The sequence below is a fragment of the Amphibalanus amphitrite genome, unplaced genomic scaffold, assembly GCF_019059575.1.
Source record: "Amphibalanus amphitrite isolate SeventyFive unplaced genomic scaffold, NRLGWU_Aamphi_draft 000687F_arrow, whole genome shotgun sequence".
In the NCBI taxonomy this organism is placed as follows: Eukaryota; Metazoa; Arthropoda; class Thecostraca; order Balanomorpha; family Balanidae; genus Amphibalanus; species Amphibalanus amphitrite.
The window spans coordinates 21,937-34,418 of NW_024882181.1; the positions used below are offsets into that span (position 1 = coordinate 21,937).

The following is a 12,482-nucleotide window of genomic DNA, read 5'->3' on the forward strand; positions in this document are numbered from 1 at the left end:
CTGGGGAAACCAGCAAAATACCAGCGGTAACGGTGTAATGGCAAGGCCATATAACTCCGACCTTGATTTCATATTTTCACGTGAATTTCAGCATTTATCCATTTATGAAGTGGATTGCTTTGTATTTTAAGTGTGGGTCATGGAGCATGATCACATGTGATTACTTTTCCCCTAAATAAGCTGTGCGTGGTTCTAACAATTTTTTATGTTAGATTGAGATTGGTTGCAGGTCAGTCAGGCTGAGGCACATTGTGGTAGGTAGTTTCGTTCCATCTATGGAAATGCTTCTATTCTTGGAAACATTTCTAAATATGAAAAGTTTTTGATCCATAAATGGAGACTTGCATCGTGCATTGTCATAAGTGGAAACTCTGAACTTCCAGGTGATTTATTTCCAAGCAAAATGTGTAATGTAACTGGATGGCTGATTGCCATCTATATTCTATTGGCATCAGAAAATAAAGAGGGTTAAAATGTGGAGTGAATTTTGTCAAAGTTAAAAATATTTGTGAAGCCCAAGTCAATTAAGTATCAGCCCAAACCAGGTTTGGGCTATCATATTTGAAAGGAAACATTTATGGAAGTGTTCCGTCATTCATCCCAGTTTCGCTCCATCTGCAATCACAACCTAAAATTTTATATCACAGGCTGGCATGGAAAAATCTAACCATGGATTTTGACCCACCAACCATGGTACCTACCCAAGGGCGTCGCCACAGGGGTGTGACGGAGGGGATCTCATCCCCTCCACTTTTTAAAACTTTAACATTACGCCTATGGCGTTGCATGGAAGACTTGAAATGGTCAATGTCCCCTCCAGTCGTCACACCGTGGAGTGGCCCCTGTACCTACCTATCTGTCGTAGATTCAAATGTTAGCTTTTCATTTTTAGAAACAGTGTTGTGCATAGTTTTGCAAGAACTTGCGTAGCTCGTCAAGGAGGTGAGCGTGCACCTTCCGTTTCCAAATATAAAAATGCAGCATGTCCATATTTGGTACAATGCTCGCCTCAGCTCTTTATGCCCATCAACTTGTTTTGAAAACTATAAGGTACCTCTGACACTAAACTATACCCATTGTTATTGCTCACCTCAGTCTAAAATGGTTGTTCTATCATGAGTAGCCAGTCTGCAAAACATGGCAGGATTTGACGAGATCTCATCGGAGCAGTCATCATGGATCAGGGCAAAAACTGGGGCAGGTTTTAGGAATGTTGGGGCAGAAGTTGAAAAATTGGGACAGAAATACTTTGCTCAGCTCCTCACCACCTTCCACATCATTATAGCGTTAAATCATTTGCATTATTAGGGGCAGGAATTGTGCTGCCCTGAGTCTCAGCATTCTGAGTATTTTGTCTGCCCTGAAAATCTTGTCAAGCTCCCTGCCACATTTTGCAGACTGGAATTGAGTAGGAGGAAATAAATATTTTACCTGTGACTGGAGAACATAACCAATTTATCATCTATATGTGCAATTAACCCGCGCCCCGTTGGGCTCTGCCGAGCAACGCGCCCGGTTGGGGGGGGGGCCATTTTGGCCCCCCCCCTAAGATCTCGAGAACCACGCAACATAGCGACAAGCGGTAAACGGCGTTGGATAGCCCCAACGGGGAACTACCTTGTGACCCAATTTTATTGACCTAGGTCAAACCGATGACGTCACAGGTCAGGTCAAAGGTCCAATTTTCACCATTTACAGGCACTTCAAGAAATGCGTTGTAAAATCGAGTAAAATGCATTTCATTGAAAATCATCGATGGGGAAATGTTCTTCAAACACATATTTTGCTATTTGAGGTCACTGATACCAGGTCAGGTCACAGAGGTCAGGTCACGGGGGGGTCACAATATGAAAGTGTCGTGTGATACATGTTTTATGGTCCATTTTACATGACAAATGCGATTATATGGGTCAGGCAGCCTTTGGGGCCAGCTTAGATCACGTTTTGGTCAAGGTCAGGTCAAGGTCAGGTCAAGGTCAGGTCAAATTAGGTCAAAATTTAAAGTTAATATTTTTGCATAAAATGGGTATCGAATCGATGCAGCTCGTCACGGGGAGTTCAATGGTGGTCTTTGTTTTGCCGTACGAGGTCTAGAATTGCTAAAAATTGAGTTCAAAAATTTGACGTCATCATTTTTGAACAGTTTTTTTCGCTATAACTTGGCCAAAAAACGAGATATCGATCTGAAATTTGGTATGTATATAGAAGAGCGCTGGGACTATCACATATATTCCGTTTTTTTTTCGAAATTCGGAAAATTTTTGGATTTTTTCAAAGTTTTTCTAAAAAAATCAATTTTTTTGATTTTTTTGGGTCAAAAACCAAAAATTTTGAAAATCCGAGATAGCAGTTTTGTAGCGCCGCCTTTTGTCTACTAGACCATATAAAGAACTTTGAAATTGCTTGATAACTGTAGATTTGGTGAGCGTTTCAAGATTGCATGTTTTTTGCTCATTTTTGCTCGAACATGACCTCAGTTTGACCTCAATAACTCCTGACCTAAGGTGACCTAAGACTTGAAATTTGGTGTGAAGGTGTCAAATTGATGCCCGGGAAGGTACTGAAAATTTGGCGGCGCTGCGCGCCGCCGTTTTCTTGCTATTCAGGAAAAACCACAGGGGGGGGGCCAAAATGGCCCCCCCCCCAACGGGGCGAGGGTTAATGTGCTGTACATGGCAAATTGTCTATTGACACTGCCATTCACATGCATGCCTTCCTTGACCGTTGATATGTTTCATAGTTATATAATCGTAATGCACAATGAATACAAATACATGTAATGCATGTGAAAATCACACAGTTTCATTAGACAATAGGTATTTTATCATATTTCTTCACTTACCATTTGAGACACCACTTCGCAAACAGGTCTCAGATGAATGCGGCGGAGTCGCGCGCGCGATCCGCACAAAATGGCGACATTGTTGCAGTAACTTAGCTGCGTGTAATGGTTTACTAGCATAATACGTGTAATGTTACTGATCGGCACGCTGAAGGCAAGTTTGATAACACGTCTCTCGATTTTTGAGCCGGGGTTGTCTTAAACACGCGTATGTGTTTAATAACTCACATCGCAGCACACACTTTATCTTTGTTTTGAAGCACATCAACGAGTTAATCAAATGTATCCGTGTGGTGATTGCAACACCCCGTGTTTCAGAACTCGTTAAATCATTTTCTTCCTGCAGGTTACACTCTTATAACACATATATGTGTTATGACACTAGCGTTATGTTGAATAAATAACTAATGTGTTAGTAAACATTTTTTACAGTGTGCAGGAAAGGCCTAGTGTTTGTCTAATTTCCAAACAGCCTGCGTGTGTCTGTCGGCAGCTGACGGACACTGCAAGAAGGGACAGCTGTTGTTGCAGCTCAGCAGGCCATGGGACGCTAAAGACGCGTTCAGAGCGGCCATTGAGCTGGACAAAAACAGCAAGGTGAGCGTGCCTAAAGCAGTGGTCACAATGGGCATTAGGTGGGCTGAATGCAGTGATGTGGGCAATGGAGTCTCGCAGCGATAACAGCGAGAAATTATTCAGCTAGTGAATAGGAAAGTTATGCCGAAGGATGGCACGAAAATAATCGGCTATTAAAACCGAAACTATTGGCGATGTTTTGGTGTCACGTTACATTTGCAAAGATATAATTGCTAGGTTGTACCTCCAGGATAACATTTATTGCATGACGTCAGCCCCGTTAAACCGTCTGGTGTATGATGTCATACCCGTCAACCTGCCCTCCACTGATGACGTTCAGGCTGGCTGTATGACGTCACGATCAAGATAAATCTGTCATCTGTGATGTCAAACCTATTGCATGTCTGTGCTGCAGGTATACCGTAATAATAGGTGATCTGGTTATGATATATGACGTCACACTGTCGGCATGTCCTGTGTCGTCATGTCGTATGTGAAGTGACACCTGATGGCCTATCCGCCGTGCATGTGAGTGTGACGTCATTCCCAATTGCCTCCCTGTGCTGCATGACGTCACACACTCGGTAACCGGTCTGTGCTATGTGACGTCACACACCCAACTAACCTTCCCCCGTCTGTATATGACGTCCCCCTGTCTGTGTGACGCCCCCCTGTATGTGTGACGCCCCCTGTCTGTATGTCTGTATGACGCCCCCTGTCTGTATGACGTCCCCCCGTCTGTATGACGTCACCCAGGAGGCGGCCGCCGGGTACCAGCGCTGTCTGACGGTCCTGGACCAGGACGTCCACCAGGCCCGGGTCAGGATTAGCCAACAGCCAGGGGTACAGCGCTGTCTGCAGGATCACAGGATGAAGGAGGCGCTCAAACTGATGCAGGAGGACCCCATGCAGGCGCGCAGGTGAAAATGAGGGGGGCTAAGTGATAACGGTGCTGACGATGATGATGATAATGATGATGATAATGATAATCAGGTACACAGATGATGAGGATAATATGTCTCCGTCTAACTAATGTTCAATCCTAATTCTTAGCCGATTATCTATCTTTTCTACCGTGCTTTTTTACAGGCTTGAATACTTTTTACAGGCTTGATCAATATGCCTTTTCACAAGCAAGCCATGACCTATTATTCCGTACATATTATTGGTGGTTAAACACAGGCTTCATAGTCATGCTTCGCTACAGGCTGCCTATGGCTGCCTTCCGGCCCCCTTGGGTTCCTTGTTTGGTGAGATAAATCAGGGAGGGTCTATGGCTCCTCACGTACTAACATAGGGCTCCTTTTCCAGGCTGATGAGGGACAGTGTGGTGGTCAGGGAAGGTCTATCGCTCCTCACGTACTAACATAGGGCTCCTTTCCCAGGCTGATGAGGGACAGTGTGGTGGTCAGGGAAGGTCTATGGCTCCTCACGTACTAACATGGGCTCCTGTTCCAGGCTGATGAGGGACAGTGTGGTGGTCAGGGAAGGTCTATGGCTCCTCACGTACTAACATAGGGCTCCTTTTCCAGGCTGATGAGGGACAGTGTGGTGGTCAGGGAAGGTCTATGGCTCCTCACGTACTAACATAGGGCTCCTTTTCCAGGCTGATGAGGGACAGTGTGGTGGTCAGGGAAGGTCTATCGCTCCTCACGTACTAACATAGGGCTCCTGTTCCAGGCTGATGAGGGACAGTGTGGTGGTCAGGGAAGGTCTATGGCTCCTTACGTACTATCATAGGGCTCCTGTTCCAGGCTGATGAGGGACAGTATGGTGGTCAGGGAAGGTCTGTGGCTCCTCACGTACTAACATAGGGCTCCTGTTCCAGGCTGATGAGGGACAGTGTGGTGGTCAGGGAAGGTCTGTGGCTCCTCACGTACTAACATAGGGCTCCTGTTCCAGGCTGATGAGGGACAGTGTGGTGGTCAGGGAAGGTCTATCGCTCCTCACGTACTAACATAGGGCTCCTTTTCCAGGCTGATGAGGGACAGTGTGGTGGTCAGGGAAGGTCTATCGCTCCTCACGTACTAACATAGGGCTCCTGTTCCAGGCTGATGAGGGACAGTGTGGTGGTCAGGGAAGGTCTATGGCTCCTTACGTACTATCATAGGGCTCCTGTTCCAGGCTGATGAGGGACAGTTTGGTGGTCAGGGAAGGTCTATGGCTCCTCACGTACTAACATAGGGCTCCTTTCCCAAGCTGATGAGGGACAGTGTGGTGGTCAGGGAAGGTCTATGGCTCCTTACGTACTAACATAGGGCTCCTTTTCCAGGCTGATGAGGGACAGTGTGGTGGTCAGGGAAGGTCTATGGTTCCTCACGTACTAACATAGGGCTCCTGTTCCAGGCTGATGAGGGACAGTGTGGTGGTCAGGGAAGGTCTATGGCTCCTCACGTACTTTTTTTTCGTTCATGTATAGACATGCGCAATAAATACATACAACTTATTCATGTACCATCCTGTCATTCATGTAATAGGCATGCGTATTACATACACATAATGCACTGATGTGTCTTCTTGTCACTCATGTACTGTGCTAGTGTAGGCATTGCGCATTACACACACATAATTCATTCATGTATCATCTTGTCACTCATGTACAGTGCTAGCGCAACAAAGGTTCAAACATCTGGTGGGAGCACCGAGGGATCCCGTCCCGCCCCGCATCGCCCCGCGAATTACACGCCTATCCGACGCCGATGGGGCGATGCCCCAGGCCGCCGGCCGGGCCCGCGACCCGTCACCGTGATAGGGTGGCGAGCCGCGCGCCCGGCCGGCCGGCCGACCCTTTATAGAGCCGGCCTCCGGTTAGCCGGGTTGGGTTAGGGGCGGGCGGGCTCGCCATACAAGACAGGCGTTTCTCATTGAGTGAACGTGTGAGAGTATGTGTATGGGTGTGATTGTAGGTGTGTGGGTGTGTGTGAGTGTGTGTGGGTGTATGTGGGTGTGGGTGGGGGTGTGTCTGTGTGTGTGTAGGTGTGTGGGTGTGAGTGTGCGTGCTTGCTTGCCAAGAATATATGTATTGCGCAGTTCCATCCATGTGCAGGGCTTATTTGCGGCTGTGTGTATCGTGGTCTGACACCCGGAGCGGCGCAGGCCCACCCACCACCCTCCGTGACAAATATCACCATTGTCTTCAAGTATTTACTCAAGTATTTTTGCAAGCTCGCCCCATTTCCGTTTAAAAGCATCAATTTTCCTATGTGACTTCGCAATATTGTATTCTTTTATCGCTTCAAATTTAAGTGTTTGCAGCATTACCTCCACCGATGGCTTAGCTAATTTAAGACGTGCTTTGTGTATACAAGATTTACTGAGCGTTACTATGACCACTTCTATGTTAGTGAGATCTGATAGCATGAACCAATTTATACAGTTGATATTTATGCTGGTGTGATATTGTGTTCTTATATGTGACAGTATTTCCTTAATGAATATTTGTGTTGTAGGACACTGCCAGAACAGGTGGAAGATCGTTTCTGTTGCACTTTCACAGAAGGTACAGGTACTGCTTTGACGTACATGAATATTCGCCAAGTATTTATTTGTAGCATAAATTCTATTGATAACCCGAAAATGGAGATAAAGAAGAAACGTGGACATTGTTGCTTCTTTAACTCTCTGAACGGTTCCCTTCGTATATTCGCCAATATCGATTATCCATTTCGTCTGAAGACGTGCATTTGAGCTACTATTTGTGTCCGCTTTATTTTCAACGAATGTGTTGTACGCGATTTTTGAAAAGTTTTTACGGCTTTGTACCATTTCAATCTTATACGGGATAATTGGCTTACTAAGGAGGGACTTGTCGACCTGTTTTTGCAGTTTTTGCGGAATGCTGCGTACTAAGGTTGCGTAGCATAAAAACGTCATTTGTATCCTGTAGACTGTTTCCAGTTCTTCCTTTGTGTAAATTTTCCCAGTATCTGCATTGTATAAGTCGCATATATGCCTTAGTCCCTTGTCATTCCAACTCTTAACAATTGTCGTTCTGTATTTAGTCCAGTCAGAAAACCATATGTTTTCTGTGAGTATTTCACTAACGGAGGGTTTGTATTCTTGATTAAATTGTGTCAGAGCGTCTACGACGTCAACATAAAATGCGTTGGTTGTTTTGCTTTTTACTATGCGTAACTTTTTCATACCGTATGTTAATATCCGCCACGTGTCTGGAAGCTCTTGTGCTGTAAGTTCAGTCCAGACTGTTGTAGAGGTGTAAATACGTTTTAACCATGACAGCTTCATACTTTTAATGAAGGAGTCTACTTGTACCATATTTAAACCGTCTTTTCCGTATCGTTGTACAAGTTTCGTTCGTTTAACTTTTTTGTTACCCCACACGAAACTGAATAGGAGTCTTTCGATCTCTTTCGTGCAAGGAACTGATGGGTTTGGGAGTGACATAAATATATGTACAAATTTGGAAAGGAGCAGAGCTTTAACGACGCTTATTCTACCGATGGGTGTAAGACTGCGACGGTTCCATTGCGCGAGCTCATTTTTTATCATGTGTATTTTTAGTTGTATGTTTTTATCTGTTATATTGGTCAAATCCCGGTCTATCTGAATTCCTAGAATAGTAAGTTGACTTACAAAATTGATATTTAATTCTGTTCTTATTTCCTCATCTATTGAACTCCCTATTGCCATACAGGATGTTTTTTCAATGTTTATTTTAAGACCCGATCGTATACCAAAATTCCAAGTTCTTCGATCGCCCCTGTAACAGATCTTTTAGAGCCGTCCAGAAACATAATTGTGTCGTCAGCATACTGACTTATTCTTATTTCGTTTTTATTATTTACTCTTATTCCCGTCAGTTTACTTGACTTGTTGATTTGTTCGGTCAGAATTGAAACTGCCAAATTGAATAGATACCCTGATGCCGGGTCCCCTTGCCTGATTCCCCTCTCCAAATTATTTTTTTTGCCTAAATGTCCATTTAAAAGAATCCGAGAGTGGTTTTTGTTATTTAAATATAGATGGTCGATCATATTCCTCATATTAGGACCGAATTTGAATTCTTTAATGACTAGTCTTAAATAGTTCCAGGCAACTGATTCAAATGCTCCTTCAAAATCAGCTGCTAATATGATTCCCATTTTTTTTGTTTTTCTTAGTCCAGTGTATAAGGTCGTAAACAAGCCTAGTATTTTCACCGATGTAGCGACCAGAGGTGTAGGCAGTCTGCGCGGGATTGATGAGTTTACTCATTACTTTCTTTAATCTGTTTGAAATAGCGGTAGATAAAATCTTGTAATCAGCGTTTAGTAAAGTAATCGGCCTCCAACCTTTATATGAATGTGGGGACTTCCCTTTCTTGGGAATTAGCGTGATAATGCCTTCTCGATGTGAGGGCAGTCCATCGCCCTCCCGGAATGATTCTTTGGCTGCACGGTAAAGAAAAGGGCCTATGTCTAGCCAGAAGCGACGAAAAAATTCAACAGAAAATCCATTGGATCCTGGGGTTTTTCCTTTTTTCATGGAATTTAGCGCACATGTCAGTTCAGGCAAATTAATGTCCGCATCAAGTTCAAGCCGTTCTTGTTCGCTGAGTTTGTTCGTTATATAAGCTGATATGAATGGTTGATCTGGCACTATATTTCTGTTTTCGCAATATTTGTTCTGATATAAAGTTGAAAAGTTTTGGAGTATGTCATTATTGTTTAAAACGACGTTGTCGCCGTCCTGAATGTATTGGATACTTTTCCTGTCTGAGTTCCTTTTTTCTAAGGACAAAAAGTATTTGGAGTTTCGTTCTCCTTTTTCGTGCCACGATACTCGAGATCGAACTATCAGCCCGTCTATCATAGGCCGTCTCAGTTCTTCCAGCTCGTTCTTTAACCTATCTAATTGATTGGCATCACTTTGTTCGCCCGATCTCACAAGTTTCGTTTCTGCTTTTGCAATTTCCTTTTCTAAATTAGACTCAGTCATCCGTGTGTTTCTTGCCTTACGCTTAGAAAATTTAACTGTTTCGCCTCTTATCATCATTATCAAGGTTTCGTAAAATAGACTGTCACTTATTGTTAACTGTATATATTCGTAGTACTTCATCTCATTGTACACCCGATCAGTATATACGGGCACGGCATATTGTTTCAGTGTGTCAATGATGCATGTTTTGATTATGTTTACATATTCGTCATCGTTTAAATGTGAGGTGTTAAATTTCCACAAACCGTTACCTCTTTGCTGCTTACTTTTTATCGACAAAGTGATTGCGTTGTGGTCAGTGCGATACCCTGATACGATTTCAGCGTTTATTACGGAATTTAGAAGTTCGTCACTGACGAAAAACATGTCTAGGCGTCCTGCTTTTAACGGGGTTTTCCGTAACCACGTATATTTCCGTTCTTCCTGGTGTAAATGTCGCCAGATGTCTATTAAATTATATTTGTTTGATATTTCTATAAAAGTTTGTTTTGCACGAACGTTATTTTCTCCTACGTAATTCAGTGAATCTGCATCTGGTATCATGACGAAATTCAAATCACCGGCAATGATTGTTGTGCTCTACGTCAAATGTTTCAATGATACTATCCAAGTTCTTATAAAATGTTGGGTTATCTCGATTAGGTCCATAGATATTGACGAGTAGATATGTTTCATTATATAATTTGCACTCTAAAATGTGGAAGTTTCCACACTCCGATTTAAGCTCTGATATTAACGTGTATGACATGTTATTATTAATTAAAATACTTGTTCCTCGGCTTCGCGAGGACGACCACGAATGGTACGCTTTTCCATGCCATAATGTATCAAAGTATGGTGCTGTCTTAGCTGTTAAATGTGTATCTTGCAAAAATACTGTATTGAAACGCTTACTTCTAATGTAGTGCATCACGTCTCTTCGCTTTTTTGTGTCGCCAAGCCCTCGGCAGTTCATGGACATAATTGTTATTGTGTCTATTTTGCTAAGTAGTATGAAAGGTACCGATTACTTCTAAACAGAAAGGGGAAACTCAACACTATAGTTGTCAAACACAGCTGACTGATCAAGAGGGAGGGCCCGCGCCGCTCCAGAGAGACGTGACAGATACTGTGTGTATCTGCAAGCGTGCGTAAGTGTATATGTGCGTGTGCGTGTGCGTGTGTGCGTACATGTGCGAGTGAGCGTTTGTGTCGCTCGTGTCGATCCCGATTGGCTACACAACTTGCATACACAGCTATTGTCCAGAGTGAACTCGCGACCATTTGGGGGGCGAACTGACCCGGGTCGCCAGCAGGTACAAGGCGAAACTTAACTGCTAGTTCAGCAACAACATTATCTCTGACTAAACCTATCGTGGGACTGTCCTGCGCCGAGCCCGAGCCGCCGCCGCCGGACGAGCCACTCGGCCGAGGTAGGCCGGGTCCACCGGCGCGCCCACTACACCGTCAGGCGCCGACGGCAAGCCGTCCACCACCACCAAGCCGATGGGCGGCCATGCAACCCAGGCCCGGCCGCAGGTCTGGCACGTGTCGTTGACAAACGAAAAAAAAACTGAGACACATCTCAACAATATTCGTAAAATATCTGTATGGGATCTCACTAGACATGTGCACTAACATCAAGTGCTGTCGCCAATCAACGAATTTCACCTTCCTTATATCTAGAAAAAAAGGAAAACACTTGCAGGTTCAGTTCTACTGTTCTCACGAGATGCTTATAACTTACGCGAGCCGTAAGCCGTGACCGATCCGAAGGCACTCACATGGGTGAGGAGAGCCGCCCCTCCGACGATCGCGGGGACTGCGCTAGGCCGCGCTTCCCCGTGACCCGGGAGCCGCAAAAGCTGCCAGCTTGATCGCTGCGGCAGAGGGCGCTCCAGCGGTCACTACAGGGAGCGGCCCAGCAGAAGTCTCATGGGGCGCCTCAGCGGCCGCCGCGGGTGGCGGCTCAGCAGAAGGCGTCCCAACAGCCACCACCGTGGGCAGCCGAGCGTCCGCCGCGGAAGGTTGGTCAGCCGGGTGAGGGGGCAGCACCGTCTCGGCTGCTGTCGACGTCTCGGCAGAATCCGGCAGTCCCTCAGTCGTTGAAGCAGGCGGGTCCGAAGTCCTGCCCTCCGGGGGCGCAGCCGGATCAGCAACACGGGGGCCATCATCCAGAGCGCCCGACACGCCGCCGCCGCCGGCCGCCCGAGACCCCGCAGGTCCGACGGGCGGGGGCGGGGGGGGCGCCGGGCCGCCGTGGGTCCCGGGGCCCGGCAGGCGACGGGCCGCCTGCCTCAAGAGGTCCCCCGCCGGCACCACCGATGATTCGACGCAGAGTGGCTTCGTCCGGAACGCGGATATTGGGTCCGCCCCTGACGGTGCGGCAGTACACCAGTCCCCGCCGACTGAAGACGGATGCGATCTTGGAGCCGCCACTCGTCTTCCGAGCATGCAGCAGCTGATTGTAGAGGGACTGGTTGTACGCTGTAAGTGACTCGGAGATGTAGAGCGGCGACCTCCGTCGGCCGCCGCGCCCGCCGCCAGCACCGGGCCAGACTCCGGATCCGTCCGCCCTCGGTCCATATGACGTTAGGCTGAACCGCGCGTCGTAGATTTTGTCTCTCAGGCTCCGTTTCGCGAACTTGACGATTACCTTGTCGTCTCGCTGAAGTCTGTGCGCGGCGTGAATATCTGCGGTGGTAAGGTCTAGACCCGGAATCCTCTCGTTGAGAATACGCACCACTATCTGCTCGATATTCTCATTCAACGCTCTCTTCCCGAAGTCGACACAGGTCAAGATGAGCGATGCCAGCCTCCTGTTGAGATCTATGCTCTCCACCTGTGCTTGGAGATCAGTGTTGATACGAATCTGGTGCGCCAGCTCGTCTCCGAGACGTTGAATCTCGATTTCTTTGTCCATTGATTCAGATTCGAGCACACTCAGGCGTCTTTCCATGCGCTCGAATTTGGCTTCAAAAGCATTGATCACTGCTGCAGTGCGGACGTCCAACAGTTTACTGATCGCGGCGAGTGCACCCGCACTGAGCTCCACGCCCGGCGGCTCGTCCGGCTCAGCGAGCGGACGCTTAGCCGCGGGCAGTGCGGGGTCATGCGGCGATTTGGAACCACGGTCCGGCGCCGGACG

At 46.5% G+C, this 12,482-nt stretch overlaps 1 protein-coding gene across 4 annotated transcripts in view; it reads left to right on the forward strand.

Annotated features, from left to right (window-relative positions):
- The first annotated feature begins 55 nt into the window (after window positions 1-55).
- The window catches only part of LOC122364634 (stress-induced-phosphoprotein 1-like), a 35,036-nt gene continuing 22,609 nt past the window's right edge, over window positions 56-12,482 (forward strand). For 2 of the 4 annotated variants that reach the window (XM_043335207.1, XM_043335208.1), the window contains exons 1-3: window positions 91-132; window positions 3,315-3,439; window positions 4,175-4,338. In XM_043335207.1, coding sequence (XP_043191142.1) covers window positions 105-132; window positions 3,315-3,439; window positions 4,175-4,338 — 317 coding nt within the window. In that variant the 5' untranslated portion in view covers window positions 91-104. Of the gene's footprint in view, window positions 230-849; window positions 943-3,314; window positions 3,440-4,174; window positions 4,339-12,482 lie in introns of those variants that run through there. The other 2 variants (XR_006253604.1, XR_006253605.1) reach the window with 2 other exon arrangements.